The following is a 24,816-nucleotide window of genomic DNA, read 5'->3' as shown; positions in this document are numbered from 1 at the left end:
ATGGGAGAAGACTGAAAATTACTCAGTCTCCCACTTCTACCTAAAGGACCAGCTTGAACCTTGAATTTTCTCAGCTATGTTGGTGTCATGCACCAGCAGCTTTCTGGTATTAAATTTACCTTTCAGCCATAGCAAACACTCCTGCATTTGTTAAAGTTACACCAATTAACTCAATTGTCAGAGGTCTTCAGTAATTAAATATTTATTAGAACATATATTTTTATTCTAAAAATTTCATAATAGTCTTCCATGTGAATTCCACTACTTGGAATATTAGGTTTGTCCTCATGTAGCAAAAAGTGCTAAGTTACAAGAAGCAATTGGCAGGCACCATGCCAAAAGAACCTTAGAAACTACAAATGGAACCAAGCAGGCTTAATTCCATGTGTTCCAGACCAAGCTTACTGCTCTCAGATTAGGTTCCTGCAAGCCCTGTCCCTACATCAGACTCTTCAGTGTACAGGATGGCACATGTGGCATTCAAGTGGGCTGAAAGGACACTCTTGTGCTCATGCAGAGCCAGCTCACCTTTCAGCCACACCTGCCCTGTTATGGTCCATGCACTTCGACACCTAAGCATCGATTCTGGAAAGACAACACAAAATATCTGATCCCATTTGCACAGATCCAGCTCAAACCTAGCACACCTTACTGTCTGGGCTCTTCAAAAGTGCTGACTTGTCCAGGCCAGCTAGTCCAGGAAAAAACACAGCCATGTTTTTACTGTGTGGCATGTCAGCTAATTCTCCATATTAAAATGTAAACTGACTATGCATAGAAACAACTCTTGTTATTTTTCATCTGCAGCTTGATTAATTTAAGTTAATGAAATAGGACTGAATAGCTATATATTTTAAAGGAAAATACATCTCACAGCAGTTATGCAAGGTTATAGGCCAATTGGTAAAATAGATACTATTTTAATGTATATAATTGCATATATACATTATATGCATATTGCATATGCAATAAAAATGCATATAATTTATTTTTTAAAATTATATGCATTTCAAATACCACACCACAGCAGTTTCAGGGCATTATTCCATTTCTTCTTCCTTATCATTGCTGTTTTCATATATTTCTAAAAATTGAGGCTCAAATTCCTGTATTAGTTTGTTTCTTCAGTAAAGTTAATCATAGGAACAGGAATTTAAGGAGAATCAATATTTCCCTTCTCTTGATATAAAGATCTTTAAATACAGTAGCAATGACACATCAAGGTCTTTCAGAGACGTATTAAAGAAGCAGATTCAGCTACTGAAAATAAAAGTTTTGCAACAGTTACAGTGGTATGTAGTGCATGAATGAATAGACTGCCTTCTTCACAGCCCATAAAGACAAGGCCTTGAAGAAATGAACTGCTGCACTTTCTGGATACAAGCTGATGAAGGCAGAATATTCCTGCTACAAGAAATCTGCATGCTGACCTCTCTCAGCCTTCAAAAAGACTGACTTATCTCAGTGAGAGAAACACCACTATGAACAGGCTCCTGAGGCTGCTTGCTTACACTGACAAATGTGTTAACTGGCAGACTCATTTTCATATCATCTGCAAGGGAAGTAAGGGAAGTGTGTTTGTTGCACATCTTTTGGCAAAGGCTTTTACTGCTGTCTAAGAAACAGTGTTTGGTCTGGCCTGTGTGACACAGCCATACCTGACTGAAAGGAACTCCCACAACAGAGAGGCTGAGTGAGGAACAGGCAGGTAAAGTGTGTCAGGTGTAAGCAGAGGCTGTGCTTCCACACCACTCCAACAGCCTGAGCTCAGAGAGGGCTGCTGTACAAGGACAGGCTCCTGACAGCAGTGCCTCTGTAAGGCTGCACCAGGGACAAACCATTTGTCGCTTGGCTGCTGTGCCAGGAGCAATAGACAGTGATCCTGTGCCTGGGGACTCCGACAGACTGAGCTCAGGCTCCTGATGCATGTGTGATGTGGAGCCATGCAAAGCAGAATCAATCTTCTTAGGAGCACTGCAGCCAGTATATGATCAAGCCAGACAAAGTAGTGTCATTTTTTTCCTTTTATTTTATTGTATTCTTCCCCTATAAGAATAGTTAAAGTACACTGGTCTCAGCCCATACTCCTCTTCCGTTCCTTTGCTCCCATTCAGGACTTAAGTTTCTCATCCATATATAAATAATGAAGGAGAATATAAACAGCTTATATTTTTCATCTATCATCTGAAAAAGGGGGAAAAAAGAGCATTGGAAAAAGAATGGAAGCAAGTATTTGATACAATCCCATTGCACGTTTCCAGAAGGCTGATTTGAATATTTGGAGAACTAAAGGTACCTGACTGTATTTCCTCAGAACTGAAAACCCTGACAATGCTCTGTCCATGGCAGAGCTTTTGCCTTCCTACAGTTCTGACACTAGCAAAAAGTGTGGCCTATTGTTGGGCATGAAAAGAGTGTTTTCCTTTAAACAAGAAAAACTGCATGGGCTAATCCACTGTCATCTGAATATACATACATAAAAATAAGGAGAAAATTCAGCATGATTATTGGTCTACCTTTTTACAGAAAAATACCTCACCATTCCTTTCAACTTTTGCTTTAGCTGTAGGAACAATTACTATTTAAGTAATCAATACTTATTTTACTAAATGTTACATACCAAAGGCATGCTTTTTCTACTGTTATCTCTCCTTTATGATGAAGAATTAAGAAGAATTAGGGATGTTTTCACCAAACTTAATTTCTATGTCAGTGGTACTTCCGAAATGCCAAATTAATTTCTTAAAATGCTTCCTTTGCTCACACACTAATAATTCAAATTTTACCTTAGAGCAAATGATTTCAGCACAAACACAAGTATTTTAATTAAGAACACTGATTGTGATTAGAGCAAAATCTTTAGCCATAATTTTGTAAAGACACTACTGCAACAACAACAAAAAAAGAATTTTAATTGATGTAAGAATCAAAACCATAAAAAAATTAAACAACAGTATTATTGTGCTATCTTTCATGTCAATTCTTCAACTAAACATCAACAATTTTTCATCTTCTAGAAAAGAGGTGTGGTCATCTTGTGAAATGGTCACAGCTGCACTGCGGACAGAACACGTTTCCTGACACACAGCATCTCATTTTGGGAAGCAGGCTCTTCCTCAATCCCCACACAGAGGCATGAAAAGAAAAAAAGCTACATATGGACTTTGTTTTGACACAGAACTTCAGGGAAACAACACGATACTCATTCAGCCAAAATAAAGCAAAAGCTTGACAGTGAGTGATGTCTTGTACAAAATGTAACTTTTAGCCTTCAAAACAATTATTTGGTCTTAAGAAATAAACACCTTACCTTTTCTCCTTGCTTTTCTGAATTTCACAGCAGCCAGGTTTATTAAATTCATTCCATATAAATTGTAGTCTATAAAGAGTTGGAGGAGGTAGGGAATATGGGCTTCATGAGGCTGGTAAGATTTGTTCATTATGGCTCCACCTTGCAGAAGCTCACAAACTCTAAGAGACAAATTAGGACACAAATAAAAAATTATTTACGACAATATTGATATTTGACTTCATCAAAGTACAGAATACTTATCGACATTTTAAATTTTGCCTTCGTTGTATTTTTAACTTAAGAACTGTGTTTTCACAATAACAGTTGAACAAAAATTATCTCTGCTAATAATGATACAATATTTTGTTTAAGTTGCAAAGGAGATTTGAATCTTTCAGCTAAAAAACCATGAAACTCTCTGAAAAAAAAATCCTACAATATTCTATTTCTGCAAGTGATCCAAAAGCCATTATAGGCCAAGGAAATCTTTCAACAGAACTGTGGCAGCTGCATGCCTACCCAGCAGTAATAAGTTTGAAATTCTCTCTAGTTCTCATTGACATATATACAATGTATATGATACATATAATGTCCTGCATGGTTTTCAAGCTACATACTGTATACTCAGAAGTATTTTATAACTCTGCAGAAGGACAAATCCTCTCGTTTAAACAGCTGCACACTAAAAAATAATTGCAAGTATCTGGATAACTGTAAACTGGTACAATAAGTTTATCTCAAATTAACAGTATACAACTATACAACAAAGAAAAGCACTAAGCATTTCTAAATGCAACAAACTGGGATTTAAAATAAAGTTTTATACTGAAAAAAGAAAGGAATAATTTCAGTGAAGTGTCAGTCCTTATTTGGATAGGAGCAATTCAAATATGAGGATCTCCAAATTTTGAAACAACTTTCCCGTCACCCATTAACACAGAAATTTTAAATAATGCAAAATTTCACTTGCCTAGAAGAAAAAACAGATAATCCTGTCTTATGATCATGTATTGGACCTTTCAAAAAAAAGTTACAGTATGTAATAGCACACACTCAAGAGATTTTAGTTTATGCTTGGAAAACAATTCCTCCTTATTTATTTTTAAATTTACTGCAGCTACAGTAAGATTGAAATCAACAGCACTTTCATACAGCAGAACATTACTGAGAAATAGAGAAACTGTCGAATAACAAAAGCTATTCAGTTTTCCAAGCAAATCTTAAATTTAGTAATTTTTACTGGAACTAAAACCTACCAAAATTTACTTCCTAACAGATGAAATGAAGCCACATGAGAGACAGCTACATTGTTTTCCTTAAGAGTTACAGGAAAGTAAGCTGATGCAAATTTGTTTAAGTGTTCACAAATTACAGTAAACACATAACAACTAAAGGCAAGCATGCTTTGGTATTGCTTTTCTAACATTCTACTGCTTTAAAAGATTATTGGTGTGTTTAAAATTGGTAAATTTTATAGTGTTTTGAAAACCATGAGACAATAATTTTGGAGATTTTGTTAAGTTATTGGTGAATTTTATTTCAAACCTGACTTTTTAATTCAAGATACAAGGAAACCAGACAGAACTTTGTACTTCAAGATCCTTACCTTTTTACCATTGCAGGATTGTAAAGATAAATCTTCATAAACTGTCTCTCCTTTTCATGGTAACCATAAAAAGGCCTGAAGAGAAAGGAATAAAAGCAAGAAGCTAGCCAGTTATGCTGTGGCATTTATTCAATGACATTTTACTATAAGGACTATTAAATAAGCATGTCTATCCACCCAGTTAAAGATGAAGATGGATTTAATCTAGGTCTTTCCCATTAGCCTCTAATGCAAACAAACAAAACACCCAAAACACTCTTAGGCTGCTTTGAGGCAATGAGCAGCTGACTTTCAGTAACAACTGTTCTGAAATTCTAAGGCAAGAGAGGTGAAAAAGAGGCAGGTTCTCCTAATTACTACCTGCTCTTTTCTCACTTATTCAAGTAAAGATTGTCATCAACAGCTTCCTCTGCCCAGCTTTCACTATTGAGATGAACAGCTATACTACAATTTATATAGTTCTTACAAAAAATAACAATATCAAGAAATTTGGTAGGTGACCTTTGTTACTGTAAAAACATCAGAAAGTTCTGACTGAAAATAAAAACAAGTTATTGCAGCCACTTTACTCATAATATCTAGAAGCCACAAAAACTGGCTGGGAACAGAAATATTAACTTCCTACACCTAAACAATTAGAAAGAATGTATTTCAGAAATGCACGAAAAAAGCAAATAAAATAGTGTTGCACAACACTGAAAATTAGCATTTACATAGTTTTGAAGATGAAAAACTGAATGCATGTAGCTCAATTACCTATGCTCTTCAAGGATATTCTCCTATTACTCATTATGATTTATTTTTCAACCCTTGGTTGTGCAAGTTAAATAAAAATTAACTAAAAGAATCCTTAAAATGCTAACACTCAATATAGACAGCTACACCAAATAAAACACAGTGGTCATCTTGACAGATTAATAAAGGAATGTTTAAGGGCCTCCACACTTCCTGGCCTGTGCTGCTGTAAGAATCAGACAGATAAAGACAACTTGAGAGTCTCATAGGGGCAATTTAATTTGAAAAAAAAAAAAAAAAAAAAAAGAGCACCTAGATTCAGCTAGATTCAGGCTCCTGGAAGACATGCCTGGTCTCAGGGAACACAGAATAATCCAGCGAGGTAGAAATGCTGCATGGAAAGTACTGCTCTAACAGCAGAGACAGAAAAAGCTAAGAAGAACAGATTTTGCAAAATTATAGACACTAGGATACAAGCTAGGAAAAAATGGTTGTGTCAAGAAGGTTTTTTGGGAAAACATGTTAACTGTGTTAAGGTCAAAGCAAGTGAGAAGAATAATTAAGAAGTTGTACAGCGCTGTATGAAGACATACATGGGTGGAAAATGAAAAAGGATTAGCACTGCAATCATCCAAGTCCAAATAGTACAACTGCAAAAAGCTATTCAAAACAAGCAACCAGAACTGCTGACAGGTCATACTTACATTCCAGACACTAATGATACTTTGAAAACATGTTGGACAGTAGAAGATGGATTTCCTAAAGCCACATTGAGTGCCCTGTCAATGCTGAACGCCACCTGACGAAGGTAGCACTCTGGATGCTGTCCAAAACCATCGTACGGTACATAGAGGTAAGGGAAGATACCATGCAAGTGGAGACAAGTCTTCTGACCTAAAAACAAAAGGTAAACATTTATTTTCTAATGACTACTTTTTCTTCTTCTTAGTAGTTGCTACATCTGAGTTTTTTCATATTACTTTCAGGTTCTTCAGACAGGATAAATTTATGATGCAAGTGCAAGTGTGTTTCAAGCAAAGGGTACTAATGTACAGCAGTTCTCACACTTGATCCATTGACAAAACCAAAACAGAACAGATGTGGTTACCTGACATACCCATGACTACACCTGTGTAATAGAATCCACTACTAATTGTTTTCTTTATAGAAACAACACAACATCTCTCTAAGATTACCTCTGCATACTGAATAAATGTTGGATGCTTAACAGTTTCTCAGCCTTTGTGAAAAGTTCTCAGTAGCAATTACATAATCTCAGAAATTAAAAAGAACATCCAGAGCACCTATGAGGCCATTCAGTATTCTAGTTATTAGGGTGTAAATTGGGATGTGGAAAAAATACCAGGCAACTTTCAACATTTAACATCTGTAGATCCCTCAGAGATTTCTACTCTATCTGCAAATCTCTAGACTCCTAACAACACACTTACTTCTCAGCATTAGTTTCTGTGAGTCTGCAGCAAGAGCAGAGTGAAAGGACACACCATGAAAACCTTCGTGCTAGACCAGTCTGAGCTTCTCATTCACACAAGGCAGTACAGTAATACAGATTGGGGCCTCTCAAACCCACCACATTTTTAGGGGGACTAGTCTCAACTACAATGCATGTTATCTGCTCTTTTCTCACCACAATGCAACAAAGCATGCATTTGGTGGCATCCATTTGCCACCTTTTCAGTCCCCAAAATCATTCATGACTTCTCAGTGGCCAGTGAAAACCTTTCACAGGAAAATACTGTAAGCATGTGTTGCTGACTAACAACCACCACCGCAAGGACAGGCAGCACATATCCCTTTGCATTTTGTTTGGATGAACTCCCTGCATGAGGACAGCAAAACTGGCTGTGCTTTCATCACCCAGGAGATGAATGCTACGAAAAGGGAACACAACTTCACTGATCCACAAGACCAATGAAAAGACTTCTAAAAGCCCACTCTTTCAAACTGAGGTTATTTCTTAGCTGGTGGAGCTTGCCTGAAGTATTTACACTCAGTCATGTCCCAGTGGCCACCCAGTGAAGACAGCTTATGCCTGCTGAAGTGCAGTGATAACAAGACTTTCAGACTGGGGACTGCCTGCAAATCTTTTACACCTGTGAAAAACATGCCCAAGAATCCCACTAACAGCACAGCTTTTTTGACTCTTTTAAAACTGGGGTCAGATGTGTTGTTCTTGAATTATGTTTAGAAGTAAAGAAATTGATAAAAAAATGGTACTACAAGTCCATTTTCTGAACTGAATTTTATTCTGGCATGTCAGCTCCATCAAGTCTCCTCATCAATGTTGAAATACAATCTGTATATGCATTCATAATGTTGAAGTCACCATCTATGAATTCTGCCCATGTTTTTTAAGGTATTTCAGGAGAATAAAGTTCTTATTTATGTACCATGTTTTTCAAACAAAAATTCATTAAGAGAAATGGTAAACTAAAGAAACTAAGAACTACAGGTTTGAGGTTTTTTTAAAAACCAAAAACAAAGGACAGTAAAAGCTTTATATGGCATAAAACTATGGAAAAAAATCATCTATCAGTGGCATGTGAACTGAGAGGACTGATTTGTACAGTGGTAGCAAACCATTTATTTTCTATACCAGGTCACCAACAAATCTGAGTGTATACTGATGGCTGTACTTAGGATTGATTTTGAAATAAAGGAGTCCCTCATCCAAATATAATTATCAGAAAATTAATAGTTCTTTGAAATCCTACAGGTTCTCTATTCATGTTTGGTTGGTTGGTTTTGGGAAGGATTTGAGTTTGGGTTTTTTTATTACTTTTTGTTGCTAAGCTGGAAAGAGTGGGTTGTTCTTCTTGTTTTTTTAAATGTATCCCAGGATCATGTTCAGGGGAAAATTTAAACTAGTTCATGAAGTAATTTGTCTGAATGCTCACTGCAGCTTAAAAAAAACAAGTGAACAAACCAACTCACCCCAAGCTAAATTTGATATTGAAATACAGATTGAATTTCTATATATACAAATATACATGTCTATACCCCCATGAATTTTACAAATTCAGGTGTTTGCTTTCTAGAACTCATCAGTCAGAATCATTTCTGTGCTTATACATTTTATTTGCACTACTTGCTATGGACTCCTTTCAAGAGCATAAATTTTTTCATATTTAAAAAAATATCTTAGCTTTAATGGTTGTCCAAGTATTCTGAGTTGGAGTTAATTTATGATCCCTTAGTTTTTTATGTCATAATTTAGGACAAAATTGCAAAGCACGAGAATAAACAGAACGGTGACACAGTCTACACTTACTGTACTTAAATTCAGGTTCCTTTCAAGTTAATCAGCTATTTAACAATTCTTGCTGAACTGAAAATGTACTTTTATTGTTGAATAAAAATGAGAACATGTACAAAGAAAGTTTCCTTCTGTTCCCTCCCCTGTACTCCCCTTTATGTGCAAAAAAACCCATGAAAAACACTGGCTTTGGATTGAACAGAGTCAAATTGCCACTTAACTCCAGGGAAATCTTACAGAATACACACCCTGAGCTGCTTTTCATTTTTTGATTCTGCCAAGAAAGCAAACAAGTTACTGCTGAGCTAAGACTCCTATTAGGCTAACAGCAGTCAAGTTACATGGGTTTACACAGCTACTTACTTTGATCCTTGATAGTATTGATTTCTTAATCGTGATATTTGGTTATACTGCTATTTTTACTTAAAAGCAACATGATCAGAAGTCTGACCCTGTTAAGAACAGTCATGTATTTCCATCATTTAGGTAAAATCATCAAAGTGCACCAAATATCATGGTATTGAGTTTGAAGCCCAGACTCCAGTAGTAGCAACCATGGTTTGCACTAACCCATTAAAAATTCTAGTGGATTCTTTCCAATAGAGCCACAAGGAGAAAAAAGATCTGCCCACTGAGGATTTCAGGCTACACAGACCTGCCAATTTACAAGAATTAAAAACTTGGCTTGGGAAAAGGTTAATGAGTTTTATGGTTTAAATATGTTAATCTTATGCTCCTGTTTCTTTTTGGAGATACAGAAAAACAAATTTGTGCCACTAGAATAGCAATGACTGCTACAGTACCCACTTACAGTGACCAGATGATGTTATTTTTATATCTGTTCATCAGTTTCTTCACATCTGTAGAATCAGTGGAAGGGATGCTCAACAGCAGATTCTGCATATGACTGCTCTCCACAGAATTTCTGGATACAAAATTGGCCACTGATGGAACAAGCAACAGAAATGTTTTCATTCTGTGCCCTCTTCATGGGCCTGAAAGAATGAGGTCTGCGCTGGCTGAATCACCTGCAGATCAAGCACCTCAGTATGACTCAAAGAGACTGCTAATTAAAGCACCTATAAGTAAAGCTGAGGCTTAATTATGAGTCTTTGTAAGGCACTGAATGAAGTGGTAAATGAAGGAACACAAAAATTGCTGCTGTAACATAGAAAAAAGGCAATACACCAAACCTTGAGATATTATGAGATACTCAAGTAGCAAACTGGCCATTTTCTCTGAAAAGAAGACACTGCCAACTAAACATCAATATGGATGAATATTCATAATAATAATTATGAATCAATACTTCAAAAATAATACAAATGCAGTATTTTCATACAGCATAGAAAGAAAGCTCACCTGCAAAACCCATACTTCTAAAAGCAAGTGGCATAAATGTTACTGAAGTATTAAAATAAAGCATTTTGCATACTTGACCCATGAGAGAGAGATATTAAGAAAGTCAATCTGGTATTTTTTCTGGAAGATGGTTACCATATACATTACTATTAGGAGCATATACCAAGCATAATCCTTCAGCTACTCTATAATTTCTAGTATTACAAGAAAAATCTGTAGCAACCCTAAGATAGAAAACATCAATATTATCTAAAGAGAACTGAAACCAGAATGATAATGCAATGCAAAGATACAGGAACTGACGTCTTCTGACCACCAAAATGCTCAGCCATGACGAATGATCTGGTAGGGATGAAACTGAGATGCAATTTACACAGAATGAGTGAAGCTGGAAGGACCTCTGAAAGTCATCTTGCCCAGCCCCTTGCCCAAGCTTATGAACACCTAATTTCACAGCACAAGAAATTAGAGAATCTGAGAATTATTATTCAAGTGTCCTCAGAGAAGTGCCTTTTCATCATTTATAAACATTGACTTTGATTTAAACTTCTAAATCTTTCTTACACCAAGATCAAATTGGACAAATTTCTGTACAAAAGAAAAATGTGAACATTATTAATAAGGCAACTTATTTAATTGTCCAGTTCAGGAATAAAGTTTGCAAATAAGACAGAAAAGGAGCACATGAACATCTATGTATACATTCCAAGAGAAAACAGAAGTCTATCTGTTCTAAATGGAATTCCACACATATATGACTACCTGCTGGCTCATATTCCATCAAGGGGAGAGCTTCTGTAGATACTGTCTCCATTTATTTCCTCCAGAAGCCTTACAGTTTCATGGGAGAACTGTCTGAACAAAGCATGTAGATGACCACAGAAGGCAATCAGGTTGGCCAAGGATGATTTACATTGAGTGAATCCATTCTGATTACTCTAATTTCCAATAATGAATGAGAACATGTTCTACAGTTGTGGTACAGTTCAATTAACTTTTCATAAATGATACTCAAAGCTGTATAGCTCCTCTCCTGTAATTCTTAATTTAGAAACTGACTACAGAATCCTCACTGATGGAACTCAGTGCTGGAAACATTCCGAAGAGATGTCTTCTTTAGTATTTAGAAAACAAAACCCAAATCTAGATAAATATTACTTCAGAGAACAGTTCAACACTGGTCTACATGCAGTCATATTTTGCTGTGATATTTCTGCTACAGAACAAGCTGATCCCATTATAAGACGCTAAGGAAAGCCATAGGGAACAATGGTGTGGGAGTAATATAGAAATTACAGCAGCATTTAGAAGCATGGCAAAACCCTAAGATTTTAGGAAATTTGGGCTGGGAATCAATAAAGAGATGCAGAAGACGGAAGACAAATGGTTTTTCATACACTTGCAATCTGTTAGAAGTACTTCAAGTACAGTTTTGTAAAGTGGAAGGACTAACTAAGCATGGGCAAGTATAAGAAGAAGAATGCACACAAACATATCAAGTGTCACTACAGGATGCAGAAAAAATAACAGATTTCTTCCCTTTAACAGCAACAGTAAAGCAGAATAATTATAAATCAAAAGACATGACACTACAATCTTAAAAAGAAAATTGGTATTTTCAACTAACTCTTGAACCACTTACATTCAAAAACACTTGAAAAATGAACTGCAAATAGTGATGCCTACAGAGAATTGGAAAATTAACAATTCTATTGTAAAAAGAATTCTAAAAATGCAATTTTTAAAGTGGAATATTATCAGAAGTCAATTTCAAATATGTAAGAGAGGCATTCATTTTTTTACACATAAACAATGAGCAAACCCCAAGAAAAAGCACAAAAGTTGAAACAGTTTATTTAATACATCAACTCAACGAAGATATTCTGATTATCTCCGTAAAACCACCTCCTCCTGACTGGAATTGATTAGGATGGATCTTTTCTGAATTACTGCTGAGACATTAGAAAACAACCTCAGAAGTACTACTGATAAGCCTAGCTGCTTATAGGATGCAAAGGTACATCCAGCAGAAAGGAACATCTACTCCCTACTGTTATCACCAAGCAAAAATAACTGAAATATAACAAAAAAAAATTATTGTTATGCAGTCCAACTAAAACCAGAAAAGTCCAGAGTGGGATAAGATAGTTTAAAAGTATCTCCAGAAATAATGGAGACCAAAGAAAGTAAGCATCTCAAAAAGCAAAGATAAGCTATGTACAAACCATTCTTCAAGCTGATGACTGTGAGTTATAACAGCCATAGTTATTTTCTTCTTTTCTTAAGACATACAAGGTGAGGACAGGTATTCACTTATTAAGGATCTGTCTATAAAATGAACCCCATACAAAATATTATTCTTGCTTCCTCTATTGACAGATTACTCATGTAAGCAGCTGGACAACATCAGTAACTATTTCTAGACTGTGTCAAAAATCACTATGAAGCCAGCCAGCTAAAATGAGCTAAAACACACAGAGGAGGGAAATGCAGCTGGCCCCAGCTACAGACTCTAGCTATCATACTGATTGAGCTCTTGGCACTCACAGGCTGGCAGCCCAGTCCAAGCTGCCATTCTGGTAAGAAACACAACCACATGAAAGCAACACAGGCAGGCTATGTTAGACCACGCTGACCAAAGCACAGCTGAACAGAAAAGAGTGTATTTACTAGTCTCAGGTAAACTGATGAGGTGTACTGCACCACATCCTGTAAAATATGAAGAAACAAGTCAGTAATAAAAAAGGAGGGCAGAACAGTCACACACCTTTTGGTTTCCACTTCCCTCCTCAACTGTTCATTAAAGACTGACACTGCCACACAAGTCAATCTTACTGGTCTCTCTTGGTGCAAATTACACAAGTCACACGTAAATGGAGACTGGTGCACAGACAGATATTCAAAGAAAAGTTTTTGTAGTAACTGAACTTTCACTTCCACAGGAGGCTCATCTTCCTATTTAAATACTGCAGTGTGTGTGCACTGCTCCAGCCACAACTCATCCCTTTGTCCTGTGCTACACAAAAGCAACTAAAACATTCTTATTCAACAGATATTTTTCTGTCAGCTGCAGAGCTAGTTGGATAAAAAGCACCATAAATTATTACCAAAAATTATTTGTTACTCTAAACTGCAGGCAAAAACTCTCTGGCCTTGTGGTAAGGTTAACAGTGTTTTCATCAGTATAATCCTTCATAGACACTTTTCAGCAATGCTGACTATAAATTCCTGGACAACACCAAGCTTGTGTAATCTCCCCAGAATGACACACTGTAGAGTATATACACTCATGAGTCACATTATTTTATGCTGACAATGAAATGACATCACATTCTGTTTGTTTTCTCTTTCTGTATTCTTCAAATGGCACTAAATAATTCTATAAATATTACTTGAAATTTTTGGGTTTGTATCTGCATTAAGATCTCTCACTTGCAGGTAACTGTCATTTCAGCCCACTCCTTGAGCTGATGAAAACTAGAGGATGTGCTCCACAAATACAAGCACTGCTCTTAGCCTACTCATAAGCAAATCTGCAACACTTGGTACTCCTTATCACACATACCCTTTCATTTCAATAAAACCAAAAAGTTTTTATTTTTATGTTTTAGGCTTATAATTTTTGGACAAGTAGCAACTTAGTAGGAAGTACTTCCTTACTACAGACACCCTCCAAATTTCTGTGTAAGCTTTTGAAATGACTACGTGGTGTGTGACAGTAATAGTAGGGGACAGAATCTCATGACCCAGGAAATAAACTGTATTCTTAATATCTTGCTAACTCTGTGTTCCAGGTTTATGTGCCAAGGGTTTGGCAGAGGAGGGGTTGCTGTGCAGGACACGGCCAGACCCAACAGACACACTGCAGAGCAGAGCTGAGTCCCTCAGCCAAGCTGGGGACACTCCTGGGAGAACATGTTTAGGAAAAGGAACACCACAGTCAGAGGAAAAGCGGAGGAGGAACATCTCCATGGAACAGCAGATAATCCCTGCAGTCCATGGAGGATGCCACAGTGGAGCACAAGGATATTCCTGAAGGAACTGAAGCCCATGGAGAGCCCCCATAAGAGCAAAGCCATGATGAGGAAGAAGGCAGAGACACCATTGTGTACTGGCTGCAACCCCCCTGCCACTCTCCATGTGAGCGGGCATGGCACGGGTGGGGGATGTGAGAAACAGAGCTGAGCCTGGGGGAAGGGGGGGAAAGGTGTGCTGTTTTGAATTTCTTTCTCACTACCTGAATCAATTTTAGTTGGCAATAAAACAGCTATTTTTTCCCAAACAGAGTTTGTTTTGCCTGCAATGATAATTGGTAAGCATCTTTCCTGTTGTTATCTCAACCTACTGTTTTACTGTTTCTGTTTTTCCTATTTTACCCCCTTCCATTACCAGACTGGGGGTGGTGGGCTGCACAAGCAGGCAGCTGGATGGAAATTTTGCTGTTGGTCAAGTCTGGCTGAGCACAAACCACTTAACAGAAATGATTCTCTGGATGTCAACCTCTAAAACATACTATGTCAGACAGTAAAGGTAACAAAGTAAAGCAAGTCTTAGTGTTAGCAGACTCCTGTCTTCTACCTTGTGATCTCTAACTGCACCAGAAAACTTCAGAGGGTGTTACAGCTGCAAATCTCTACTTTAAACCTTTACTCAGAATAGAAGTTTCAGTCTACCAGATTTAATTCAATAAAAACAATATACAGCCTCAATCACCAAAGTAACAAAACCTTTCAATGCAACATTAAAATATTTAACCACAAACTTGACTAAAATAAAGTAGTCCTATTATCATAGCTTACATTAAGTGATGTATTGGTATAAATATTGTCTGTTTGTTGTGTTAATACATAATTAAACAATGTGGGAGACAGTATTATCCTTTACAACAAATGTACTTAAAAATATATTAGTGAAAGATATGCCTATTCATGAGTCTTCCAAAAAAGGTTGTGCATGAAGGTGGAGAAAATTCAAGACACTTCCATGTGGGGGAGAAACTCCAGCAAGCAGACAGAAAGATAAAATGCTCTAGATCCATTGAAGTTTTTTAAGATGAGATTGCACATACCTCAAATCCTTATTATAGTTTTTCCTAGAGAATTTCATGACAGGATCTTTCAAGCAAGTGAAACAATTTTCATCTGGTAACAGCAGCACTAGATGTGCCATGAACCCATCCTCAGCCAAATTCAATTCTATAACCCAGTTACAGAGGGAGCGGTTCCATAAGTGTCTTAGAGAAACCATATCCTCAAAAACCGGTGGTCTGAATCCTGATTTATCTAGCAGAACTGTAAATCCTGAGCAATACTAAAGTTTGCATCACACACATAGACAAAAATGTTACCAATCCTTTTTTGATCATATAATTTTTAAACTTCAATTTAGCAGTTGTTCAATAATTATACTTATCATCAACAGATAGTCAGGACTGACTTGAGAGGTACTGTGCAAGTGCAAATACAGTAGTTTCAAAGAGTGGAAACAACAGCAGCATTAGAAAAAATTCAGATTACAGCATTTTTCAGTATTTTTTAAAATTGTTTTCCTTCACACTAAAGAGCACAGTATATGGAAATCACACTACAGTAATGTTTTATTTTATTTTGCCTGTCAATATATTAGATAGCCTCCTTGCTTTACAAAAGACATAGCAGGGTAAGAGTCTCATAGAAGAAAAAACGACCTTGAAACCAAAAGTAAATTAAATGAACTCTTTTTGGAGCTTTCCTACAGTATTTTAAAAGAATCAACATTTTAGCTTTTTGCCCTCTAGTGCAAATACCGTCCTCAGGTGTCTGCCACACCCTTATCTGTGGGCACTAACATGCAGGGTCTTCACTGACGCATTTCCAGGTGAACAAAGACCTAAACGCCCACTAAAACATGACTGAAGTCGATAGATGCTACATGCAGGCACAGCATTTGTCATTCTTTACATGTGCTATTTTTATGCCATCTTCTTTCCTGTTTTACAAAATATGTAAATGAATGCTCTTTCAGTAATACAGCCAATGCTATTATATTCTACACATTTTGCAATAGTATTAAGTATCTTAATTCCTATTTTAGGGGTTTTTTTCAACATACTACTTTCCTTCCTCACCCTGACTTAGGCACCCATCCCCCTCTTTTCATCTTCTGTAAAGTCTAGTGGCAGCACTGCAAGGCTTTCATGGTTATTTGCCTGTTCCACGCCTTTGTTTCTGCAAAGAATGCCCAGACTTTGTAGTATCCTTATCTTAGGCTTGTCACCATCATTAACTGAGAACACACACACTGCTCTACTTCTTCACATGATTAGAACTACAAAATCTTTTTCTGTTCCAGTGCTACAGCAAAAAAATTTAAACATCTGAGCACTTTACAGAAAGTATGTATCCAAAGACTGCTTGCCTTGTATAGATCATTTCATGTGGTTGCCTTGTATACACTCAGCAGCCTTCAGAGTGGCTGTAAAAACCTGTGTAGACTGGATGCCTCACTTGCCAAGGCAATGTATTTATAGCAGTATCTGCATTCTTTAGGGAATGTTTTGAAGTGTTACTCAAAAATATCTGTTGCAGATGTAGTGTCACCCAGCCCAAATACTCCTGTTTTACAAGGTCATCTCACTGGCTTTTGTATTTTGAATTGCTGAAATTCTGTGCACAGCACAACTAACCAGTGGCTACTTTTCTGCACTGAAAACAAAGGGTCTCCCTCAAAAAATCAGACAGCAATCTAGTTTCACATTTTAAGCGAGTATCAAAATGTGCTGAAGGATTACTTAATCTCTTCACAGCTCTGTTCAGATTTGAATTCTCTTACCTCCCTTTCCCCAAATCTATGATAGCAGTGATACACAGGCAGTGTCACAGAATCCCAGAATTAGGTTGGAAAAGGCCTCCAAGATCAACTCCAACCTATGATCAAACACCCGTGTCAACTAAACCATGACACTGAGTGTCATCCAGTCTTTCCTTAAACACCTCCAGGGACAGTGACTCCTCCACCACCCTAGGCAGCCCATTGCAATGCTCAACCTCCTCCTTCTTGTGAAGAAATTTCTCTTAATGTCCAACCTAAACCCTTCATGGTGCAGCCTTAAGACTGTAGCCTTTGTGACTGAGACACTAACAAGTTTTTAAATAAAAATAAAAATAATATTTGAGCAATATTTGAGGTTTTGTCTAATAGCATTAATAAAATGTGCATCAATAGCAAAATAACAGCATTAAAATACAAAGACTTCCCCTCCCTAGGTTCTCAGTAGCCCTATAGCTAATATCCAGTTAGCACAGAAAACAACAAAAAAACAAAAGCCCCTAAAAACCACCACCACAATATAACCCTTCCAAAAAAACCCCAAAATTTACATTCTGCATGAAGAGAAGGCCCAAACAGGTAAACAGAGATTAAAAAAAAAGTCAGAGTGGGAGGTGTTGGTGTTGGAGGAGAACAGGGCCAATCTACTGACAGAAATCTTAGTGAGTGCCAGAACAAAGCGCTACTAGTCAAGCCCTGGACTCCTCACATATATTATTAAAGTGTATTTGTACAACTGATAGTGACTGTCTCACAAAACCTTAGCTACACATGATACAGAGCAAAGACCTGGAATTTGCAAGTCAGAACAACATGCTGAATTATTTACCTGCATAATGCATGTCTCATTTGTCATAGCAGTCAGAAATTCATGCCAATGAAGCAGACACCAACGCACACAGAAAGGTTCATCATTGAGGCAGATGAATATCACTGTAGTAAACAGAGAGCACTCCCACCTCTCCCTCGGAATTTTTACTGGGATGCTGAGTAGGTCATATGTTAAAAAGGCAGAGGGAGCCTTTATTGCATTGAGACAGTTAAAATGGTTTAGAAAACAGCAAAATAGTTCTATGCCTAATTAAATCATTAAGCAGTCTAATGTTACAGAAATTCAAAGCATAACTTTTGGCTGAAGCCCCACAAAAGCTTAAAAAATTAAAACCTAGTCTTCTCATTTTACAATCTCAGTTTTTCATATGCAAGTTACTATCATTACCACAGCTCAGACTTGCAGATAACTTCAAAAGAAAAAAAAAAGGTAAATACATCAGTATTACAAGGAAAAAACCCTCTCAGAGTGAATGTGTAATGTGGATTGAATTTGTGACTGGGGATGATAAAAAAAGATTATGCCTACTCACTGAATAATTGGTGAGAGTCACTGAGCACCTTGTGCTAATTGCTGGGGAAAATGAGAAAATATAGTGTTTTATCACTTTATTGAAAATCATCCTAATGTTTCACACAAAGAAAAATACTTCTGGCATATTTTCACCTTTTTTAGTGACTGCAACCCTGGTGTTCTTTTAACCAAGAATTTATATGCAACACTGATAAACAGAGACTCCAGAACTCCTATAGCAGATGAGGAAAAGATGAGATGGGAGGGGAACTAGTTAAATTTGGCACCTCTGAAGGTTGAAGAGGTCCTTGTTCATTGCAAGAGGGTTAGACTAAATTACCTTTAAAGGTCCCTTCCAAACCAAACCGTTCTATGAAAGCCAAAAACCATTTTGAATTGACCAGCAGATGCCACTTGTCAGACTTTGCTGATCTAGATGAAGACCTAAAGTCATTTGTTCATTGTTTCAAGTCACAGAAGGACCAAAAGTCTGTGTCCAAATTTACACTGGTGTTTCCAAGGCTCCATAAAGCTGTATTTCTCATTTTTTGCTTAGGTGTAGCTCACATTTCAGGTTAAACCTCCAATGATTTACTACAATTAGATAAATAATATAAACAAGCAAGCCAATTAACAGTAAGACACTGAATGATGAAAAAATTTGAGCTACATAAAAGGTAAATATGTTGAAGATGAAAGTATCAAATTAATAAAATTTAAGGTTGCTGCTAAAACTGCAGAAAACTGCAATATATTACCAAAACATAAAGAAAAAGGAATTAATGGTATCATGACACAGAGGCCTTGCTATTATAGAAATAACATCAGCTCTTACAAATCAGTTCTGAGAACAAATGCCTACCAAACACAAAGTGACCGACATGTGGCCTCAGCACAAGTGACATCTATCACTATTTAACCTTCTCAATCAAAATCAGCCCAGGCCAAAAAGAGCAAACCTGGCAAACAAAACAACTTTGATTCAGCCAGTGCTGTATGCTGTCCTTTGTAGTGAATATATACTTTCTCATTTAATTCCAGCTCTGTAAGAGCAACAACTGCACGAGTCACCTTGTAGCCGGAATGAATAATGTACTAGATTCCCTATAAACATTAATCTAAAACCAGTTTTATGAAAGTACTGCATGTTCAGCATCTGCACACATCAACTTCAGCAAATGCATCAAAAGGTGAGATTACAAGTAGAGTTTGATTGCAAATAGTATAGCTAAGTACCAAAGATTCCCTTCTCATACCACATATGAGAAACTACATTATAAAGGTGCATGAATTCATTCAAGTTAGAGGTAAAGGACATGCTTACTGGTCTTTTTTTTCCCCCTAAATTTAAATGTCAAATTTATTTAAATATTACCTATGAATTACTATTGAATGATAAGCATGTTTTAAGTTACAACTTTTTAAAGTAAATTTTTAAAATAGATACATCACAGCATATTTGAACCTAGCACATATAACTGTCCATTTGGATTTTTGAGTTTTCAGATTACAGTGAAATGGAAAACATTTCAATGTTTAGATACTACTCTTTCTCCCACCCATTTTTAACCTTAACAATACCTAGGAAGAAGTGAAATAACACACAGTTTTACAAACTTGGAAGTTTGCTACACATGTTCCTCAGTTTTTAATTTTTGTCCTTTTATGTCTCTAAGAAAGGTAAGGGAAAGACAAAATCCAAAATACAGCATGAGGAAAAAAACAAAACAAATCTCAAAATCTTCTTTGTACTCCGTGAATTTCAATACAAAAACACCTTCCAGGTGTTTATGCAGAGAGAGATAACATTGAGAGGTCATTCTTTAGAAAAAGCAATTTGGCTGGACAGTAGAGACAAAATCAGATGACATCTAAGCTGTCCAAGTCATCTGGTCTTGCTCCTGCTCTCCATTTCTCTTTTGAGACTGAACAAGACTGGGGAAATCTGCACTAGGAACTGAACTGGAACACTGACCTGGCTAAAAACTCATCCTGCAAAACAATTACCCTTTCAACACATATCAGCTCCCCAGGCTCACCACAACTGCACAACTTACTGTGCCAGCACACACAACCACACAGAGCAGCTGTGCTTCTTGCTTCATACAGTACCAATGTCAGCTAATAGACAGCATATGCAGCATCCCAAACTATCACCTAATTGTTAGCTACTTTAAAAGCCAAGGGAAAACAATTCCTATACTGCCACATTCTTACAAGTGGGAAGGAATGGCTGGTACACACATACAGCTTTTATGTTGTGCCCCTTCCACAGAGAGATGAAAAGCAACTATCTTCTGCAAATACAAGAAAATACCAGTAAACTAACTGCTCTAACATATTTAAGCAAACAACATCTCTTAAATGTTTCTTACTTCTAAAGCAAGCTAGACAGCCAGTATTTTGCAGTATTTTTGGCAAACTAGACTGAGAAAGCAAGTAACTTCCAAACACTAATAAAACAGAAAAGGATTTGTTCTACATTTTCAAGACACAAATCCTATTTTTCTTATCACTTGTAAACCACATCACATGACTTGAGTTTCATGTGGAGAAAAAGAACCAATTAATCCAGAGTGTAAAACAAATTAAGTATTTCTAAAACGGAAGCAATTATATTAATGTTACTATAACTGTACTAGAGGTAAGACAATGGCTATTGAATGGTGAATGTCACATTTCTGCCCTTTTTCATATTTAAAAAAAGAAAAGATGGTGGTGGTGTTGTTCACAATCAAGAAATGTACCAGTTTTATATACTTTGCAGTTATTTCCTGGACAACATAAATGGGCAGAACAAGAGACCAGTGTGAAATCATGTGTTCACACTGTAAGGCTATGGGAGCACAATATAACAGAAATTAATAAAAATCAGTACAGTTTTAAGTGCACCATTTAAAGACAGATTTAGTGAATAGCTACTACTCAGATCACAGCTGTGATTCCCAAACTGATTAAAACAATTAAAGAAAATGAAAACATGACAGTATCATACAGCAATAAATTGTCTTTCCACAAATGAAACAATGCCAGTTTTGGTAATTGTACTTATAAACAAAGATCTACAGAAAATAAATATGCATGAAAGTTCACAAATAAATTACAGCAGAAGAAATTGGCTCAGCATTGGAGATTTAAACAAATCTGCACAAAGTTACTGTGTCAGAATTATGATTTATCAAATAACTTTTAAAAAGTGGAACAAAAACAATCTCACTGGAATACACCCAATACAGGATTCAAGACACACCCACCACAATCTGCAGTTAGGCATGCAAAAGAATGTAAAGTTATTTAAACATTTGGAAAGAAGTTAGACTATTGTTAAGAAAACTTTTAAGAAGTACTGATGATAGAAATCAACACTGTGGCTTGCCATGTGACCAGGTTTACATTTTTGCTCCAAAGAAGTTTGAGGTTAACCAACTAATAATTAACATCTGCACTCAACTGGAAGATATATAGCTCTAGGGAAGTGTATTACAAAACAGGCTATTTTCTAAAGTAGCTTTATTCTAGTTTTTAAAAGTGCTTAAAAGTCCAATTTGTAGTTCATTGCTTATAAAAAAATTGTTCAGACAAGCCCCCTGTGTATACTACAAACATGCATAAAGTAACTTTCCTTTTTCTAATGGAACCACATATAATAAGGGACTGTCTAACTTCAAATGGACCTAATACAGTCAAAGTGATTTTTAAAACATTCCTAGTCCCAAGTAAATAATTTCAGCAAAAGAAGAATCACTGCAAAAATAAGCAGACTCAAGACAGTACATGGGTAAAATTACTACTCTTCATGTAGGTACCACACCATATTTAAACAACACGAGCTCTCTTGTTACCTGCCTGGATTTTTGGGCCCATGAATCCTGTCTATATGTGTGAGGCTCTTTATCTGCAGTTTCCTATCTTGACTCATTTCGCTATGTGTACTTCAACCAAAACTTGCATCACATATTTAGTGGCAACGCTGACTACATAAAGATGCTCCTCTCTACTGCTGTTCCCTGAAGAGAGGGAGGGGAAAAAGAAAGTATTTTATTTCCATGTGTCTAATTGTCAGAAGAACAGACCTACTATGAATCAGATGAATCTTTTTTCTTGGTCCAGAGACCAACCTTTTTTTTTTTAAGCATGAGATTCATGCAGTCTAATGAGTTAAGCACCATACTGCTTCAAAGGGGACTAGCAGCAGATTGGACCCCTTCAACAGGTAATTCACCCTACATTAAGACAGCGGTTTTGTAGACAACATTTCTTCAGTGTTTCAGAAGCACAAACAACTACTTCCAGAAACAGCAAGAAAGCAAAAAACTATTCCCTGCCATGTAAATTTAAAAATATATTTTACAGGGGCATGTTATATGCACTCAAACTTGAATAAGTTGGAGGAAATTTCAAGCTGTCACCACAAGATTCATTTTCTAAGAAACTTCCAATATTTTCTACCATGTTCTAAGTTTCCTTACTTTTCACCAGATAAATTAGGCTTCTTCCGATTACCATCCACACAGAAATATGTAACACAAAGACAAAAAGCCCATAAATGCAAACAGAGAATCATATCTTTGTGATATTTTTAAATTTTTAAAATTAAATTATACATTTCACTGCCTTTCTTAAATAGAGGAATGGTCAATGGACATCACCTCCTTAAAGTCTTGTCAGGAGCATGTTCAGCTAAATAATCAAAGCCAGTGATGTCAAATCAGAAACACCAAATGCAACTTACACTGCCAAACAAATAATACTGATTCCATGCTATTAAGCTTTATGAGAAATACAATGCATAGTGCTTGACAGTTTGCTACTAAAGAGTATTAAGTCCTCTCTACTAAGCCCTTAGCTGCACTTGCCAGAAAGTAGTGATCTGAAAAATACTCTCTTCCTTTCTCAGTTCTCCTTTTAAAAACTGGGAATCGACCAGCACAATATTCACTCAAGCTGGAATGGTTCCCCTGTGATGGACATAAATGAGCCATACTGAATTTGGTGAATATTCAGTGAAGGACATCTACTTTCAACAAATGAAGCCCATTGTCTAAAGAGACCCAATCCTTCTGTGACTGGTGAGGATCCTGCACTAAATGTGATGATGTCAGCTGCTCCTTCTACCACAACAATCATCTCTCAATTCCACTTGAAAATTCTCCAGTGATTCATTCTGACTTGTATTTCATCAACATGGGTTGTGCAAAGTACAACTAAGAAATCTCCAAAGGCATGGAAGCTTCTTTCAGTGGACGGGTCTGACTATTTGGAAACATTTGTTTCCAAAACAATACCGAGCCATATTTTGCAATGAGTGCTCACGCTTTCGAAAAGAGACAAGGCAATGGCAATGCCAGGAAAGGCCTCCTAATGCCATAAATCAAATCAATACCAGGGAAACACTTGTATTGCCATAAATAACTCAGTCTGTCTAGAAATAAAGATAACTCTTTCAAAGAATATTGTGATGATCAGAACACTTGATGTTGAAGTGCTTAACACTAACAGGAACAAAAATACAATTGCATCAGAAAAGAAGAGCCCAGGCTTTCTCTTTCTATTTCACACAGTACAGAAGCAAACTGCATCTGGCCTGATGCTGTGCTCTCCTGAAGCTGCTTTTTACAGTGTTACATTTTATATGCTAGAAAGAGGTTTGAATTAAAACAGACTGGGCTTGCCAAACTACACTTGTATTTACTAAACAGTGGCTTTATTATGCTGATGCACTTGCCTGATCTTTCAGCAGATCTACCCAGATCCAGCACTACCTGAAAAGGTGTCTCATGTGTCATTTACATCCCTCTGGAGAAGAGTTTCCTCACACAAAGGAAACAAGAAAATAGCATCTGCCAAAATACAAAAAGCATCAGAAATGTTAAACAACAATGGATAAACAGTAAAGCCCAATGATCCTATGAACCCAAACACTGTGCTTTTGCCACTGGCCAAAATGCTACCTTACATGGCTTATCCTGTTTGAATGGGAGAAAGAAACAAGTAATAAATAAGTATATAAATTCTATCGCATCACATTTATTTTATAAACGACAGCATTCTCTCTTAGAACCAGAAAGAGCAGACAGAAGGTAGAAGCCACTTGCCCTTTATGCCTTGAGCTATGTGTGAGTGCACTCTGTATTGGCATTCTCTCTTAGTCACAAGCAGCTGAAAGAATCCAATCCTGCACATGCTGAATTATTAATCAGATACATTTCTAAGAACAAGCACATCTCAAAAACTGGTTTATCATGCTAAAATTTACTCAAATTATGCATTTAACAGCTGCTTTTGGAAGACAACAAAGGCCTCTGCTCTATGACACTGATCTCCTTCTCCCATAGTATGAAAATGGCAGAGAGAGACCCCAGTTATCCATGGACACATTTCATGAAAAGTTA

At 36.7% G+C, this 24,816-nt stretch overlaps 1 protein-coding gene across 1 annotated transcript in view; it reads right to left on the bottom strand.

Moving 5' to 3' along the window:
- Positions 1–24,816, bottom strand: part of REV3L (REV3 like, DNA directed polymerase zeta catalytic subunit) — a 113,083-nt gene that overhangs the window by 64,777 nt on the left and 23,490 nt on the right. Inside the window, exons 2-4 of the mRNA XM_058802076.1 lie at positions 6,338–6,527; positions 4,899–4,973; positions 3,311–3,471 (exon numbers count right to left, since the gene is read on the bottom strand). Of these exons, the coding sequence (XP_058658059.1) occupies positions 3,311–3,471; positions 4,899–4,973; positions 6,338–6,527 (426 nt within the window). The remainder of the gene's footprint in view (positions 1–3,310; positions 3,472–4,898; positions 4,974–6,337; positions 6,528–24,816) is intronic.

Source organism: Ammospiza caudacuta, chromosome 3, assembly GCF_027887145.1.
Source record: "Ammospiza caudacuta isolate bAmmCau1 chromosome 3, bAmmCau1.pri, whole genome shotgun sequence".
In the NCBI taxonomy this organism is placed as follows: Eukaryota; Metazoa; Chordata; class Aves; order Passeriformes; family Passerellidae; genus Ammospiza; species Ammospiza caudacuta.
This window is presented reverse-complemented; position numbering and strand designations above follow the sequence as displayed.